General features: G+C 35.4%; 1 protein-coding gene across 3 annotated transcripts in view; it reads left to right on the top strand.

The window, feature by feature from the left end:
- Positions 1 to 18,506, top strand: part of CCDC171 (coiled-coil domain containing 171) — a 152,661-nt gene that overhangs the window by 49,073 nt on the left and 85,082 nt on the right. For all 3 annotated transcript variants that reach the window (XM_074857223.1, XM_074857222.1, XM_074857221.1), the window contains 7 exons: positions 926 to 1,029; positions 3,869 to 3,958; positions 5,902 to 6,102; positions 7,971 to 8,138; positions 9,712 to 9,900; positions 15,423 to 15,927; positions 16,631 to 16,747. In XM_074857223.1, the coding sequence (XP_074713324.1) occupies positions 926 to 1,029; positions 3,869 to 3,958; positions 5,902 to 6,102; positions 7,971 to 8,138; positions 9,712 to 9,900; positions 15,423 to 15,927; positions 16,631 to 16,747 (1,374 nt within the window). The remainder of the gene's footprint in view (positions 1 to 925; positions 1,030 to 3,868; positions 3,959 to 5,901; positions 6,103 to 7,970; positions 8,139 to 9,711; positions 9,901 to 15,422; positions 15,928 to 16,630; positions 16,748 to 18,506) is intronic.

The raw sequence follows: 18,506 nt of genomic DNA on the forward strand, positions 1-18,506 counted from the left end.
TGATACTATAATTTGTTACAAAATAAGTTTATAAATGCTACATACTAATATAAATAATACTGACAAGAAGAATTTGTCAATAACCTGGTATTTTGCTGTAACACCAGAAAAAAATTAATAGTTTGTTCTTGGAAATTTAATATCAGCTGACATCTTGTGACCTCTTGATCAATACAGTATTGTTTTGCTTTCTTAGTACATTGTACTACAGGCTTTGGAATGCACAGACTTGTTCATATGTCCCTAATTAAGGCAACCAGATCAGAAGTCTCTGTCTAAAGGTTTAATAAAAAAGTGCAGCGTGTCTATAATGGATATATCAGCTTTAAGATTTATAATTGAAACGTTATGTAGGGCTCTGCAGACAGATAATAAATTTTTTTTATTATTTCCTTTGGAATGAAATTCAAGATAATTTAAAAGGTTTTTAAGACCTCTCCAAGCATAACATAGTCATGTGATCTTTGGCTTGGTAAAGCTTTGAGTAAATGAAGTACTATATTATAATATACATGCTTAGTCACAACAGCAAAATAATGTCAGAAGTGTAACATACTTAACTTTCAGGCAACATGTTTTTCAAAGTGTGTTATTGTGTGGTTTTGAAGTTGGCTGATCTGACTGACACAGACTTCACCACAGTAGAAATTATATGCAAGACTGCATACCAAATGCGTTAGGTAGAAATGTAATCCACAATGTACAGTTCTGTATCTTGTATTAAAGCTTTTATACAAATGTCTTTCAGCTGTATTTACTGTGAAAGTATAGCTCTTCAGCTGCATCTCTTGTGGCAAACAAGGCTGCTGTTCAGTGTTTTGTATTGTCACTGAAGCCCTAACTAATTTTAATACCTCTCATCCAGAGTGAGTAGATTTCTCTCTGTGGCTTTAAGGCTTAATTTTCATTCTGTATTTTTCTTCAGGCACTTTTAAGGACAAAGATAAACCTCTGAGCCTCTCTGTCCTTGAGACTTTGAGGTGTACCTTGACAGCTTACCAGAACAAGCTGGAAGATATGTCTAATGAGGTAACACTTGCACTGTTTGGCTCTATATGTATTGCCTTCGGCCTTCAGCAGTACATATGCTTTGCTTGTAAAAAAGGTCAGAAGAGTGGGAGTGTTGAGTTGGCAGCTTCACGTATAGCTAAAGAAATAATCTCTGTCACTACTATTTCTCTAAGCTTGCCCTACAGTGAAGTTTCCGTTACATTTGAGGGGACAGGGAGAAGAGGTTTTTCTTTTTTTCTTTTTAGTTTAATTTTGTTTTGTTTTCTTATTAAACCTGTTGGGGTTATTATTTTCAAGAAACTTTCAGGAAAACGAGCCATTCATATCTAGGATTTCAGTTAAAAGGTGATTTAAGTTAGGCACTGTATACCACAATATTCCTAAATACACAACACTTGAACCTCAGCAATCATTGGTATCAGTTATGTAAATGTACATGCTCATGTACATTTAAAGTGGCATAATCTTCAGAGATGAGTGTGTTTACAATGAAGTCTCTTTTGGTGATATTTTGAGGTCTTTTCAAGTAAAATAGGACTGTGACAATATTTTATCTAAGACAATAATGGAAATACTTCAATTTTGTAAGTCTTACCCTTGAAAAAAATTAAATGTTTTTCATGCAGTCCTACTGGCATTTTACTTCACTGACTGAAAAGTCATAATCTTTCATTTATTTCTTCACTTGTATTGCTAATGTGATTAAATTAATCCTCTTGGGTGTAAATGTTTTATGAATGTGTGGCTTTAAAGGCTGTAGAGGGGAGTTAACTGCACTGTTAAGGCTTTCTGTACAAACTTATAATTAGCTTTTCTTTGGATAAAATTGGCAAATACAGAAAGACAAAGTGTGATAAGATTGTAAAAGTGCCAATACTGTTTTTTCATTTCTAGATTTTGTCTTTTGTTTTGACAAATGCATAGTCTAGCTAGTCACTTAAAATATTTAAAAAAAAAAAAAACACAAAAAACAAAAAAACAAAAACCAGAGGAAATGTATATTGGCTTTGCCCCTTTTATTGAGAAGAGAATGGTCTCCTGCAAGACCTTTGAGTTTGTTCAATGGGCACAAAAATAAGCGACCATGGAAACAATTATACTTTTGTAAACAGCAAGCACTGTTAGGTCTCTCCCAGTGAGATAAGAGAACCAATGTGTATAGTCATTATGAAACCCTTCTGAGACCCAAGTCTGGAAGCTGCAGAGTAACTAGGAACATATTACCCACAGCGAATTGTTATTTGGGAGGAGGAATGTCACGTGACAGGCAGCACAGTTGAAAAGTCGACTCAGCAGGCTTTGGCTTAGTGATGTGCTTTGTTGTGAAACTGTGCCAGAGACAGCAGTGGGGAGACCAAGGGGGTGGCTGCTAAGAAAGCAAAGAGAGTATTCTGACAGAAAGAAGAATGAACTGTCAAGGAAAATAAATCGCAAGCAGAGCAGGACCAACAGATGACCTGCCACAAGACTTCCCAGTAGGACTGCGTGTGACTGACCCTGAAGTTGTCGTATGGAGCCAGAGATCACTGAGCACCTTCATGGTGCACAGAAAGGGCAGTGCGCTGTCCTTCTTGACTACCCCCACCCCTATAGATAATGCTGCTTTTGGCTTTTTATATATTAGATATGTTTAGTAATAAAACTTTTTAATAATACAATAATGCACAAAGGGACTATGAAGGGCACTATGCAATAAAACCAGGATGTTTTAATACACAGCAGTAAGGGTTTAGTTTTGATTAATTATGTAGTGTTTTTTTCTATAAAGAGATTTTCAACAAGACCCCACATACTGATAGTTATATGTGTGCACCTGTATGTATATGTGAAATATGGTGGTAAGCTTGTCATGTATCACCTTTAATTTACTGTGTTAAACGTTAGATTAAACAATCTAGTTCATTTGTGTGACTGAAAGGTGTGTAAGTGTTTTGGTTTTGACAGATAACAAGCTTTTGACTTTCTGTATAGTGCAGAGGCTAGAATATTTTTTGGGAGAAGAGAGAAGGCTAGTAAACCAACAAAAAGACTGGAAATATTCCAGTCTTTTATCTTTGTAATTTACTATAATTATTTCTAAGGGTTCTGCTAGGTGTCCTGATTTGAGGTCAAACAAAAATATAATTTCCAAAGCAATCTGTAAATTTTGTAAATGGGATATTTTACTTCTGAGTTGCTCCTTAATACTCATGTGCCAGCAGTGACCTGCACTATAATACATTTCTATTCGATGCTTTCTTTCAGACAACTGTATTGCTAACCTGATTATCAGGTAACCAAAGATATGGGTTATAGTGAAGTCTTGTTATCTTTTTTGAAAGTGGAAAGTGAAGCTAGTGTACATTATGGTCCCGAGCTACGCCTGAGGTGGTTACTTGTAACACCACAAACAGTTCAGTAGTCACCATGCCTCTCAGGCACATTGCTGCTTTTTACAGGTATGTGTGTACTATCCAGTGCTCAGTAAAAAGTAGAGACCACGCTTGTAGCTGGATGATTTCTGCAAATGGCCACTGACTTTGAAAACTTGTTTTTGTAAACCACTTTCCCAGATCATAATCTGAATTTATTAAATTTTCAAATGCATTTCAAAGTCTGTTTTTGTCAGATATTTTGAGGGTTAATGGGAAAGTTAATAGTGGACTTAGTTTGGGATTCTGCCACTGTTATTTATCTTAAGTCATTATAAAAGAGTTATTTCGTGCTTTTGTAATGGCACATTATTTAGATTGTATGGATTATAAATATTGTCAAGGGAATACATTTTTTTACATTTAATTAGTAAATTCTTCCTTTATATTCAAGTGATTATGTAACTTTTCTGTAAAAGCCTGTTTGACCTCTGTATTTTACACAGCTTGGGAAAATGAAGGCTTTGTGTGAAAAGATGACCAAAGAACTCGAGATATCCAAAGAGAAAATGTGTGCTTTAAGTCAAGACCTTAAGGTATGGTTTCATGAACTTAACATAAAATTTGAAAGTTCTGCAAAAAATGTGTTTCTGAATCTAAGGTATCTTTATTTTCTTATCAGAATAAGTCTCTGTATTGTTGTATTCTGTTGAGTGGACTAGTTTACCTTGCAAGCTTGTGTGAAGCCATGCTGCTTTATTCTAGTTACCACCTTAGACTACATAACTGATCATTTCAATGATTGCGCTTTTGAAATAATATGAAATAGATTTATCAATTTGCAAAGTATTGTTTTATATTGAAATCAGCATCAGTAATTTTTTTCTCTTAACTGTTTTTCTCAGGAAGATAATTTAATTACTTCTGTTCATATGAAAGCATATTTTGTTAAAGATGTCCTTTGTTAATTTTTTTTTTGTTCCGTGTTTCTCAGACAAGTTAATGCATGTATGAAGCATCAGATCATCCTTAACAGTTGTACAATGTGCAGCCCTAAATTTCTTAGAGTAACATCTACCTGAGAACTGAGAAAAACACTTGAGAACTCTTTTCTTTAGTTTCTGAACAAAAATTTGTTCTGATCTCTCGGCTGGCACATCACTTTTGTAATGTCCTGTCTGGTTACATCAGTGGCCAAGGGAGAGAGGAAGTCTTGAGGTCATGGTTAAACTTAATCTCCCAATTGGCAGTGTATTGTATTACTGACAAAATAGAACGTCTCTGCTCCCAGTGTTTCTTAGATTCTTTTCCTGGGGATATGCTGCTTTATCACTTTGGTTTAGTCACAGATACTTCTGCAACCCTCGTTGAATCTTCATATTTATTGACACTTGCATACAATCTATCATCTGATCTGAACTTTCTTTACTAATTTATGTTCAGAAGACTTTACACTTCTGCTTCTGTTGTAGCACCTTTGTAAAGCACCTGAAAATATTGCAACCCCTTGCAACAGATACTTGTATTCTTCATGCAAAAACTGAGATTGCTACACACAGATGGTGGTGGGTTTTGTGCATTATATCAGTTTTTGATCTCTTTAAATTTTTGGTAATAAAATTGTATATATGAGTGAAAACTAGTTCTAGTCTGAAAACATTTGTGTTAGAAATTTAATGTTGCTTTAATATTTTAATATTTTCATTCAGAAGAATAGAAGTTGTCATTGATCAATTTGGGGGTATATTTCCTACTATGAAGAATAAAAGTTGTCATTGTCTGATGAATTTGGCAGTATATTTCCTATTATATTTCCTGTATAAGCAGCTATGATTTTATGAGAAATGGTGCTTTCAGTTTGACCTTTAGTAAACTTTAATAGTGCTTGAAGTCCAGTGCTTGTAGGAGAGGAAGGCATGTGTATCTGTCCAATCCATCTTAGCAATCTTTTGGCCGAGAAGGGGTGGTGTATTAAGTTTTTTGTTTAGCTTATGAGATTTGGTACCGGTAACATAATGATCGTATTTATGAATATTTCTGATTATTAGTTTCTTCCCATGGTTAAACCTCCAAAGAGAGTCTTTATGTTTTTTTTATCATGCAAATAAAGAATAGAGTGGGTAACAACAGTTGTCTGTGTTGCCTACCGACTCAGCTGTAATGGACCAGAGATGTACTTATGAAAGTAATGTACCTTTTCACTAGCTCTGAGAGCTCTCCAAACTGCAGAGGATAACTTGCATCCATGCGGTCTGCATCTCAGTTGTGGGGGTAGAGAGGATTCCAAAGGTCACTGCATCATGGTGCTTTTAACTCTCAGATGGGTTTTAGATGCCATCTAGTTACAAGCTGTGGAGAAGGACTATTGTCAGTTTTGATATTTTATTATTGACAAGATACAGTCAACTTAGCCTGGAGTCTTCTGAACACATGTGGCTACATGACTGTTTATTTCTTCAGATGGTGAGCACTGGACTAAGGTAACCTTTTATAGAGTAAAATCTTACCAGCCTTTCTGTTCCATGCCTCTGTTCTACAGGAAGCTCAGGATAACCTGGCTGATGCCAATAAAGAGTTAAATGATCTGCACACTAAGTGTGCAGACAGAGGGACTTTAATAGGCACTTTAAAAATGGAACTACAGAATGTACGGCAATGTTGGGAGAAGGAGAAAGTACGTGCCACAGAATCTGAAAATGAAATCCAGAAGCTTACCAGGGCTTACCAGAAGGATATGGAGGTATTACCAGAGACAAGATGACTGTCAAAGATAGTCTTTATTTAATCTCTACTTTATACATTTACATACATCAGATGGTTACTCTTAGTCTTAACAGATTTATCCCCAAAGTACGATTTTAAGATATGAATTTTGAAATATGTATTTAATATCTGCAAGATTTCAGGACATATTAGTTCTCCTTCCTTGTATATCAGAAGTAATAGCATAACCCTTCCAGTATTTTGAATATTTGAACAGCTGAGTTTATTTAAAGAGCTACACCTAATGAACAATTATTTCTTTCTTTCAAATTGAAAGTTAATAAAAATGTTTTACAATTGGAAAATACAATAGTATCATCATCATGTGTTGTTAAGTACTGATTCACATGGCAATTGATAGATAGCAAATGTGCCTGTGTGCCTCAAAACCTAGAAATTCTTATTTGTGACCTGTTAGCTCATTGTGGTGTGCTATATATGAGAACAAAGTTTTATTTCAGAACTATTGTATCTTCCCTTATATTTGTTTACAGATGTTAATTTTGTTACTTTTTCCCCCAATAAAGCAGTTATGTACTAGCAATAGCAATGATATTCTTTATCATAGTTGCCGTGCATATTGAGCTTATTACTTCCATAAATTTGGACATGGATGCCAACTGAGTAAAAAGGAAACATTCTTTCCACCTCTTTTACAGTCTGGTATTTAAATAGTGTCCACATGAAGCAGCTGGAATTGTTACACACATCAGATGATTATTTAAGTGAAGGAAACTAGAAGCTTGGCTATATTGTAAAGTCAGCATGTCTACAACACTGTGGTTGCATTCAGTGTGTGAATTGATTTTGGGTCTCGGGACCCCTGTTTTCATGCCAAATGTATAATTATCATCCTTGGTTTATCACAGTCCAAGCGAAAATGTAATGATGGTGACGCATTGGATTTTTCTTCAGGGAATTAGGGGATCTGCTAGAAACAAACTAAACTAAACTACAATTTTTTGTTGCCTGAAGTACCATGAAATAATTGTGAGAAAATGCACCTAAGTATAATGGAGAGGACTTGGAAAAACCATAGTTCCCCATCTTGGTCATCCCCGATTTCTTAATGTAGAGCCTTATCCAAGGCCTCTGGAAAACAATGGGAAGCTTGACAATGGTTTACTGACTTTGAATAAAGGCTCTGTTTCTTGTGGCTTTTGAGGTACAGCCTTCTATTGTTGCCTTAATCAAAGTTGCTAAGTGGCATATATGTACTAAAAGGATGAAGGCTGGAATTTTTGTTGCATGGTATCGTTGCTAAAGTTTATTTATAACTTACATCGATTTATTATACTACTGACTGACAGTGTAAGTGAATGAGACATGACTTGTGGAATTTAACTGATGAAGCTATAAGCCTATTTTGTCTAGCTATTTAGTCATACATAATCCACACAAAAAAAAACTTTTAAAAGACTTCAGAGCAATAGCTGTATAAACAGGGTGTGCTACCAAGCCATTCAGACAATTTTCTGTGTGCTGGAAGTGAGTGCAATTTGAATGTACCCGAAAGTCTTGACATGAATGATAAAATCACCTCTATTAATAACATGGAAATTTTTGTCTGTATCAGATCATGGTTGTGACCACTGCAGGATTGGGCTGGCTTTATTTATATACTATGTCTAATTAGACAAATCTTGCAAAAACTGTTTTCTTACTCCGGTTTTAATATGTATGACTGCAAATATTAACAAGGAATTGAGGAATTTTGAAAAGGTTTGAGAATCAGCTTTGTGGGTTTTTTCAGTTGCGTGCAGCTCACATTACTACATATGTAATGCATCTCTTTGGATTCTAACACTGTTCAGATACAACAGTTAATTTTTCTTTTTGTCTCAGGAGAAGCTAACCTTCCTCCATAGCTTATACCAGCATTTGGTAGCAGGCTGTGTGCTTATAAAACAACCAGAAGGCATCCTGGATAGATTCTCTTGGTCTGAGCTTTGTGCAATCTTGCAGGAGAATGTTGATGCCCTGATCTTAGACCTCAACAGGGCTAATGAGAAGGTAAGTGTCCTTAGGCACCAGCTACCTCTATTAAATTCAGTGACATTTGTCCACATCACAGTATCATTAAAAAGGACTGACATTCATCTTATTTCAAAAAGAATTTGGACGTTAATAATTCAATACCATTAATTATGGCTTGTCTACAACTCAGTTTGATGCCATTGCTGTGGGCATGTAAATGTGACTGAAGTCTGTATGAAGTCTCTAAGCTCCACTTTCTGTGCAGGACATGCTAATAGTGCTAGCCAATATTAGCCACAGGGACCTAATTAAAAGAAAATAAATTAATCTTACTGATGAAGCAATTCAAAGAACTTAGTCATTTACACTAATAAAGCAAGTCTTTATTTTAGCATAAAACAGAAACAAAACACACTTACTCCAGGAACATCATCTTTAAATAACATGTTTATGATTCAGAGGTACTATATGAAAAAATGCCAGTGTGGTTTTTTGGTTTAATTGTAACTTTTGGATTATGAAATTTGTATTCAGAAATACAGTAGAAAATACTTACTTTTATAAAACATGCCAATATTTGTTTAAGGCAGAAGCTGTACTTTTTTCTGTATTATTTTAACGTGAATAAGCTTACATGCCCTTTCTCCCCAGAAATCCCTCTGTTTTTAGGGAAGAAAAGACTCTTTTTAAGTAACTGAAGCTGGCTCCACAGACTAACATATGCCACTCTTTAAGGTTTCAGTTCATGTTCTAGTTCCATTGATCATGCCAGTCCTACAGTCTAGTAGAGCAACTCTAGATCTTGGCTGCCCTGACTTTTTGTTCTTGAGGCATAGGAAGGGAAAAGCTCTTCGAGATGTTTCTCATCTGCTGGAATTGTGACCACTCCTGGCCCAAGTAAGGGACAGGGCTAGTTACAGTGAATTGTTAACCTCAGTTGTACCTGCCTTCTGAGAATAAAATTTTTCTCCTGCAGTTTCGTGTGATCTATTTGGAAGGTATCTGGCTGATACTCTCTAGTAACAAAGTATGTAGGCATGTGTATTTAGAGGTCGTTGTTAGCTTGCTTCATTATTCCATTTAGTTTGCATGGGAGCTACAAAGTTAAACCACAGAGTGAATCCCTTCATGCTTGTTGAAAACACATCATAAACTAATGAGCTACTTGTGAGAAAATCATTCTGTACACTAAAATTTCCTGACATTAATACTTAATAATATATGGAATGTCTTGGCTTTCCAATAAAACAAAAAATTTTTTCATTATTACTTGCAATCCTTGCAAACTGCTAAAGGACTGCTATACTTAGATTACTAATCTAGCAGCACAAGATTTAATGCATTTGTTTAAAAAAAAAAAAAAAAAAGAAACATCTAGTTCAGGTTTCCAACAAAGGCAGCAACAGATATCTGCAAGGTGGTATAAGGATGGCAAAACTGAAACCAAGGAAAACTCATTATTCCAAAATAGAAATATGTCTCAGTTTTGTTGCAAGAGTCAAGTGATCTGTCATGTTGGAGTAGTCTGTGCTTAAATTAATATGTAGAATTAAAGTAAAAAGGTATTTTGAGAGGTAAAAGAGTTTCTTTGTAAATGCTTGTCACGCAGATATCTCACCTAGAATATATTTGTAAGAACAAATCTGATACTATGAAGGAGCTTCAGCAGAACCAGGAAGATGCTTTTAGCAAAATGGCTGAACAGATGAAATCACAGGAAAGCTGTTGGCAGAAACAAAAAAAGTATCTGGAACAGCAGTACTCAGGTCTCCTTGGGGAGGTTCATGCAAGGGCACAGGTATGGTGCTGTCAACTTAACAATTATTTTTTCTTCTTGTAAATATTAATGGATTATTTCAGTAGTTTAAGCTCCTAACCATTTTAAGGTTGTTTGGGAATTTTAGTATATCTTTTTAAAAAAAACCCCAACACTGTGCTAGTATTAACTTCACTTAGAATAAGAAATAAATTACTTTGTTAAAACATTCCAGAAATGAATTGCTTAATTTGGTCTAGAGTTGGTAGTGATTTTTTTTGAGAATGTTAAAGCTCTAAGATTGAAATTGCTTATTTTAAGAATTATATAGTGCAGCAGTTACTTTTTCTGTGTCATGCTTTGTAAAGACTCTAGAGTAACAGTAATGTGGTGTCCTGGGAATAAATTTAGTATATACATTCTGACCTTCAGAACTAATTATCTGCTACACTGGTAGATTTCAACAGTATTAAAGGACTTCGTTATACAGATACTACAGTGAGCAGTGGTTCAAAAGTGTAAAACTGTTGTCACCGATGGTTGGAGAAGTTACATGCAATCTAAACTTTTTAACTGCTATTCTACAACCACAATTCACTGTTGTTACAGTCACATTCCTTACATGTGTTTTGGTTAAGTGTTGTGAAATAGAGGAAATAAGATATGCCTTGTTATTTGTGACTGCCATGTGAAACTTACTTCTTTAGAAGAATGCTGTATTTGACTCAGATTTTGGACTTGGAAGTCTGCACTCCAAAATATGTAATTATGAAGTATTCTTTAGCCAGAGAGATTTATGGTGACTTCTTGGAAATGAGTTAAAATCTTGCATATATCTTTTGCTTGATATTTACATTTCACACTGGATATTGACAATACTAAAAACATCCCTGTAAGTGGAATAAGTGGCATCCAGACTTATATTAAGTTTCCCTAACATCCTGTAGTTTCATCCTATGAAATCATTGCCAACATTAAGTGATGAAATGAGGAAGCTTAGTTTCAATTTTAAAAATTACTTTTCCTTCCTAAATAAAATGTGGAGTTATGTAGTTTAGATTTCTACCTCCTATGGATGCTGCACAAAAGAAAGGTCTGAGTCATCTCTCTCAGAACTCTCTGTTACTGTGGAGAATTGGTGCTGTGCAGTACTGCACCATTCTTTGGGATGGCGCTGAACCTGCCAGTCCTCTCAGCTGAATTGAGTAGACAGCAGGCAGAGCATGTACTGAAAACATGGCTCTGCTGTGGAGTGTGTTAGGCATGTCCTCTGGAAAAGACTTACCTGTCAACTTGCTGTATAGGACTACTGTGTTTCTAAAGGGGAGATGCTTTCGTCTGGAAACATCTGGGCGTGCTTTCTAACACAAGTTATGTAATGTTGGAATACAAGCTGGCAGTGTTGTAATCTCGGCAACGCAATGTCTGTATACATTTAGATGATTCAACAGAACATTGTCTCATTTTTTTTTCCATCCGATGTTCCATTCACTTTCCTTACCATTCAATATCAATCTGTAAAGAAGACAATCTAATTTATTCTGGGTTTCTAATTTATGACTGACTTTGGACCTGCAAATACCAGATTAAGATTTTTGTCTCTCTGGGATCCACCCCAGATAGGTCCATGGATGTCTGCTGTTAGGGCTGTCTTACTCCAGACTTGACTGTCTTTTACCTGTTGCACTTTGAGCCTGTTAGCCACATTTGTCTGCAAGATCACTGTGCTCTGTGGATCAGAGGTGTGCAGACTAATGTAGCCTTGTTTCTACAGGAAACAAGGGAAAATGTGCCAAAGTTATGGAATGCCTTCAAAGGATCCTTTAGATATTACTGAGTGCCAGTGTTTACATAAAGATACAGAATGTGATATTTAAATTTAATTATTTTAACAGGCTTTATTACTTATTTTTTATAGGGAACATACAGTCAGTGTAAGTGGAATTTAATTTGCCAGTATTCTGTATTTCAGTGTAGAATTGTGGGTCTCATCACTCTAGGACATTTATTCTAGCACTACAAGGAAGCTGTAGCAATTTGCTGTATTTTCCATCCAAGGATCTGAGTGTTAATTACAAGAAGTTTAGTGAACTAATCCCTTGTAGGTGTTATTTCCTTCTGGAAAGGGAAGGTGGTGCAGAACAGTAAAAAATCACTCAAGCTGATGTTACATCATAGAATGCATCCTATTGTTTGTAACTTTGTCTTCAACCAGTGTTCCATGCCTTCTAGACATTTCTCTTCAAAGCTCCTGGGTTGAGACTTCTTTAATTTTTGCACTTGTTAGTACATATGTGAAGGCAAACTGAAGACTGTCAGTTTAGACTCTCAGGAGTTAACTGAGAGTTCTAACTGCACAGCAATATGAGTAATACATCATGGAAATTATTGTTTTGGTTTCTTAAAACTGCATTAAAGATTTATGTTTTTTCAGAATGGTCTCCTTATGATTAAAAGGTATCATTGTAAAATCTGGAGATTTTAGTAGCGGTGATGTCTGCTACTGTCACTGCTGCTGTCCCCAGTCAGTACTGTTCAGGGTCCCTGACTCCAAGATAGGATCTGTGGATGTTAAAAGGTACTACTTCACAGCTGTTACTGTAGGTCAGAGGGATGATGTAATCAGAAAGCAGTTTCACTTTTTCTGTAGGGCAGAAATATCCAGAGTGGCCTTACCACAGATCAGCAATAAACAAGACACTCTGTAGATACTGTACTTCTTTGTCCATGGTCTCCATGTTTGGAGAGTCAGTGGAGTTTAAAATGCATATCCTTTTTCCTTACATTTTGTAGCAGGAATGCAGTCCTTTTGATTTGATAGTGTGCCATTTTGAAAATGTTACTATGCCTGTTCCTTAGCCTCACACAGATATTTTTGTTCAGACTGTGCACAGTCTCATAGGAAATGTCCTCTGAATTTTAACTATTAGTTGTTGCTTGTTTATTATGTAGACATTTATTAATCTGTCCCCATTTTTTGTGGAAACAACATAAAATAGAAGGGTTTTGTTCTGATATGCAAAAACATGTTTTAAGAGGAAAATCCTGTAAGTACTTGAAAAATGTTAATATCAACAGAAAAAGGTTTGCTAAATAGAAAAGGGAAAAAGTCCTCTAGGGAGGAAAAAAAAGTCTTTTTTTAATTGGCTTTCTTTTTTTGTTTGGAAGCCTTGCTTCTACAGCAGAGCAGGTGAATTAGCTAAAGGCTGTGGTATCTTGCAGTTGTATCAAAAATCAGTTCAATCAATGCAAAAGGAAAAGTTATGTGTAACTATACTGTTCCTGACCCACCGCATGCCTTTGATAGACATGTCTGGCCCATGTACTTAAAACATAGGAAAGAAATGGAGGACAGTGGTGTTGATGTTGTTTATTTAGATGTATAGGTGCATATATGTAGTAAAATGAAACACCTAAAATACAAGAGAACCTTTTGAAGTCATGGTGTCATATTTCTAGTTTCCAGTTCTGTTTTCATGCCAGAATAAAGGGTAAGGACCCAGTAAGAAGTAGGATAAAATAGTGTTGCTAGTAGCACCTGATTTTTTGTTAAGTATTTCTGGAATCTACCAAGCTCTGCAACCCAGTGAGGTGTCCCTCAAACCTCAAACACCAAAGGAAGTTGACTTGCCAGTGTTTAGGAAGAGAATTCTATGTCCCTTTCAAAAACTGTGCTTTTAAGCTTTGAAGAAATCACTAGAAACAGTGTGGGGTAAGACAAAAGCTGTTATTAGCCAGTAAAAAAAGGTGTATTTTCATACAGAACTTCTACGTTTCTGTAGTCGGAGATTGTCTTGTTCACTTTTGCATATTACCATATAACCATAAGCATAAAAACACCAAGCTTTTTTTAAAAATAAACTTTAATTAGACAGAGCACTGAATGTTAGTATTGCTGCCCAACAAGCCCTGTAGGGATCACACTTTGTTTACTCAAGATACTGGCCTTTCACCTGTGATGGCCAGAAACTGTAAGTTGTTTTCTAAATTCAGCTTACCTTTTCAGTTCCTTCCAGCCATGCTATCAGGGTTTTTTTTCTATAAAAATCAAACACTGTAAATAATGCAGTAGCACTGAAAGTATTGTACATGTTCATACTTAGTTTTAGAGTAGTAAAGTGACATATGAGGCCTTTAAATTCCATTTTGTAATTAAATCTTTTAGTTACCTACTCTATTTTGATATCACTGAAAGTATTTTAATAACACTAGGAATTCTTCCTCTTTCAAAAAAATAAAATATTTATTTGATCACAGACGTTCTGAACTGACTAGGGTACATCTCTATAGAAGCATGGAATCTTCTATTTCCATTCTAGGCATAGCTTATATACTTTTTTCCCCTGTTGTGCTTGCAGGATGTAGGAGGGAGAAGCAACTAGGGTGCCTGCTTCACCACTTGGGACCTATACCACATTGAACATATGGGAATGTGGCTGGATGACACCATTTTACTTCTCTTTTGGCTACTGCTAGCAGGAATAACCTCACCCCATTTTTAACAAAATTGGTTATAGCTCTAAGAAGATAGCTGAAGCTTAGCATAATCCTCTCTTGATCATATGGACTTGTCATTCCATTTGTGTTTGCTTTTTTGTGTCTGTGTATTTTAACGGGAGCGTAAGCATTTAGCTTGAGCTTGTGGGTTTTTTGTGAACAGTGCCTAAAATTTATTATCTCCTTATACCACTGGATCCTGTTTAAATGTAGCCTCAAGTGGTTGTTCCAATTACAGACGGCTCTCATGCATCAAGAAGCCAGTCTAAGTCTCTGAGGTCCCAGCGTAGTGTCTTGATTCCTGTACAACAACTGCATGTTATCAAAAGCAACCAGTCTGCGTGGTCTAACCTTAGTCCTGGCATTCCCTAGCTTTGTTACACTGGTGTTACCCTTTTTTCCTGTTTCAGTGCATGTAGAGGAAAAGAAAAAATATTCTGCAAGTTGAAAAAGTCTGTAATGATGCTAGTCAAAATAAAAATATCTGTATTACACTGTTCTTTTGAAAACTCAGTTCTGTATGAGACCTAATTAATCTGTGAATATATAAGTAGGGGGTTGATTACAAAGTAATTAAGAGATCACCTTTACTTCCCCTTTCCCAGCTGCTGCCAATCTGTCTAGGTTTATCTTCCAGAGTCTTCCTTCTTTTTTTCTTCTCTCTTACACTAACTTTCTTTTCTGTTTTGAAGAACAAAGTTCTTTCTGAAATTGGAATGTGTAATTGCTTATTGTTAAGCTAACTCATAAACCGAATGTGGACAGCCACGTACCTTCTGTGTGCTATCACAATACTCGTGGATTATCAGAAATCTGAAGACCATTTGTAGTTGAAGACTGTGCAAATTTTCCTTGTACTACGAATTTCGTTTTCATATATCTGGTTCTGTAACTGTTTGCTGAGAGAGCTACTTCGACAGACTAATAATTTTTCTTCCTTTAATGTGTTACTTGAATCTGAAAAAAAAAAAATTCTTCTAGCTTTTGTCTAGGTAAAAATGATTTTGTTATTTTAAAAAATATCTTCTAGTTAATATTTCTTCTGGTTTTGTTTGTTTTTTCCACAGGAATACCAAGTAGCAGCAGAGGAAAACAAGGAGAAAATTTATGTCCTTGAAAAAAGACAGGAGAAATTGGCCCTTGAAAATGTATCTGTGAAAAATATGTTAACACAGGTTCAGAAGGAGCATTCATCTCTCCTGGCAGCCTGTGCACTACTGGCGGGTGCCCTGTGTCCTCTCTATGGCCGGTCATGTGCTCTGTCTTCCCAAAGAGACCTTCTCCAAGATCAGGTCAACATTTATGAATTAGTGAATCAGGAGATTAGGACCCTAGTTCATATTCTCTCTCATGTAGAGGAAAACAATCAAGATGAAGCAAAACTGAAGAAAAGAAAATTCAAAGGCCTGATTCGTGTATTCCGAAGAGGTGTGATTGCAGTTTTGGCAGCTAACAGACTTAAAATTTTAGCCCAGTCTTCTAGTTCCCTTTTCTCCTGGGTAACTGGCTTCAAAGAAGGCATTGGAATTCTAGTTTGTGTAGGAGAATCCAAAGGCAAGCGTAATCTGTCAAGTAAGCTTATTGTTTTCTTGTTTGATAATTGTTTCAAGTTACATGGTTAGTCAATAATAAATAGCAATATTATTCATAAAGACAAATTTAATGACATTTTGACAACTATAATTTCTGGATTTTTTGACAAATGTAATTTCCCTAAAAGGAAATACTTGGTCTTACGGACTCATCCTGTTTGATATCCTTGACATCTGTGTTATGGCTTTTAGAACTAGCTGCTACCACATCTTCTTCATGGTGAATGTCTTGTAGTGTTCCTAAATGACCGTCAACGTTTTTTTTAAAAGATTTCCTCTTGTTTTATTAATAATTTTTAATATTTATATTGTATTAAAAATGCAAAAAGTTGCTTTCTGGTTCAAGTAAAATATTAGTATAGGGTTTATAAGTCTTTCTTTAGAGATTATGTAGTCTTCCTGTCCCTTTCTGTTACCAGACCAGTTCATGCTTCCCCCTACAAGGGTAAATGGTATCAATAATGTTTACCAAAATAGAAGATCCATCTACTTTTCTGTTTTAGTAGTGCTGGAAGCATATTTAATACAGTCTAAATTGTCCTGAAAGAAGAATTAGTTTGTGTCTTATATACTTAGTTTTGGTTTTACTTTTAGTTTTGGTCAACTTCTGAAAGAGCTGAAGACAGTAGTGTGCCTTATCTGAGTTACTCAGTTTTATTGCTAGTTACAATTCTGTTTCACAGGTTGCGAAGAGGAACAAATTCACTGTGTTGAAGCACTCAGCTGGTTTACTAGTTCTAACCTCCTTGCTGCAATAATCAGTTCTGTCACTGAATTACAGGATGTTGTTAAAAAAGCAGGTAATTTTAAAAGTGTATTTCTGTAGTAGAAGATAAATAATCAGTGTGGTTACAGCATTTCCATTTTTAGGATTTTATCTGAACTATTCTGGATCAAATCTCTTGAGAGCTGTTTTGTTGGAACTGATTAATTTTCTTTAATTGGTGATATGATACTTTATCATTTCAATATATAGTGCCATGGAAACTGAAGGCTGGAGAGTGCTTTTAGAAAGCATATAAGTAGTTTTGCCTGCTTTGTTGTGAGATAGGAAAAAAAACATTTACACCATGCCAGCAGGTATTTGGCAAACCTTTTCTTAAAAGCTTCCAATGATGTCATATTTATAAGCTTCCTAGTTACTTGTTCCACTGTTCACATATTCAAAAAGTATTTTACTGAAGCTCAAACCTAATTTTTTTCCATAGAGAAAATCTATGTCATTTCTGTCTATTTGATCTGTGTATTTTTTAAGTGCAGGCCCTAAAACTGGCACATAATCAACCTGGGACGTTACTGCTGCCAACTGAAAGGAAATAATTTCCTACTGTGTTTTATATGATATGAATCTAGAATTTCCAAATTTGGAAAACAGCTGAATTTGATGGATACTATTTTCATCTAGTTTACTTGCTATCTTGTGGTTTTGGAGAGAGAAGTAAAATGTTCTCAATTTATACAATATATAGCAGTACTTATTTTATCTCTTGACTGTGTTCCTTCTCTAATTATTTGCTTAATTAGACTTGTGTCTAGATTCCCTACTTTTCTCAGTCTCTCCTCATACAGAATTCTACTATGTCTATGGAAAATTTTAGTGCCAGTCTCTAGAAGTGTCATGTCTTGTGTCCCAGCTGTTAACTATCTTCCTTAATTTCTTTGCATTGAGGACTGATACAAGATCTCACTTGATTTCCTCTGCATTGCTGTCATACTTAGTTCTTTGATATGTGGTAGTTTCAAAGTCCCAATAATTTTGCCACAGCATAAAGGATATTAAAGGAAGGATAATTTATATGAATAAAGAAAAATAGCAGGACAGAGAGAAGGTGATACATTCCCCAGAAGCCTGCACAGTAAACCAGTGACAGAAGTCAGCCATTGAATCAGAAGTGTTTTGATTCAGTTTCAGGTGCTCTCTTCTTTGATCATCCTGTTTTCAGTAACTTAAATTTATATCTTTATAAAACAAAGTTAGAACTGTGTTTTAGAATATTTACGGGGTTTATATTGTAAGTGTACGGAGTATTGAGTAAGAACAGCAAATTGGAGAAGAATCAAGAGAAACTTTACAGCAGAACTGATGTGCTGAAGTGACTACTTAGAATACCCTAAACCTAATGATTTTTTGCCAGTATTGAAGTATATGAGAATTCTGGTGGACTCTATTTACTTGATATCTCTGCACTCAACACAGTTGTAGTTTTGAGAAATAGGAAGAGCCATGCTGAGAGTGTTATAGCCACAGTCAGTTTGGTGATTCTTTCATGGCTTATCTCTATATTAAGTCATTTTCACAGAACCTCAAGATCTAACTTCTTATGTATTACTTGGAATTCTATTGGTCATGAGATCAAAAGTTTTTTGGAACCAAAGGTTCTTGGGAGTAGTAATAAAGTTTGACATGAAATTTCCAGAAGTATCAAAGCGATAAGGCTCTGAAGGAATATATTTGAAAGAAAGCTTGCATTACCTAGAAAATTATTTTATGTTCGTATTTGAAATAGGGTTTAAACCTTCAAACTGACTTAAATGATTTTGAAATTTTTAAAGATGTAA

The sequence above is a fragment of the Strix uralensis genome, chromosome Z, assembly GCF_047716275.1.
Source record: "Strix uralensis isolate ZFMK-TIS-50842 chromosome Z, bStrUra1, whole genome shotgun sequence".
NCBI lineage: Eukaryota > Metazoa > Chordata > Aves > Strigiformes > Strigidae > Strix > Strix uralensis.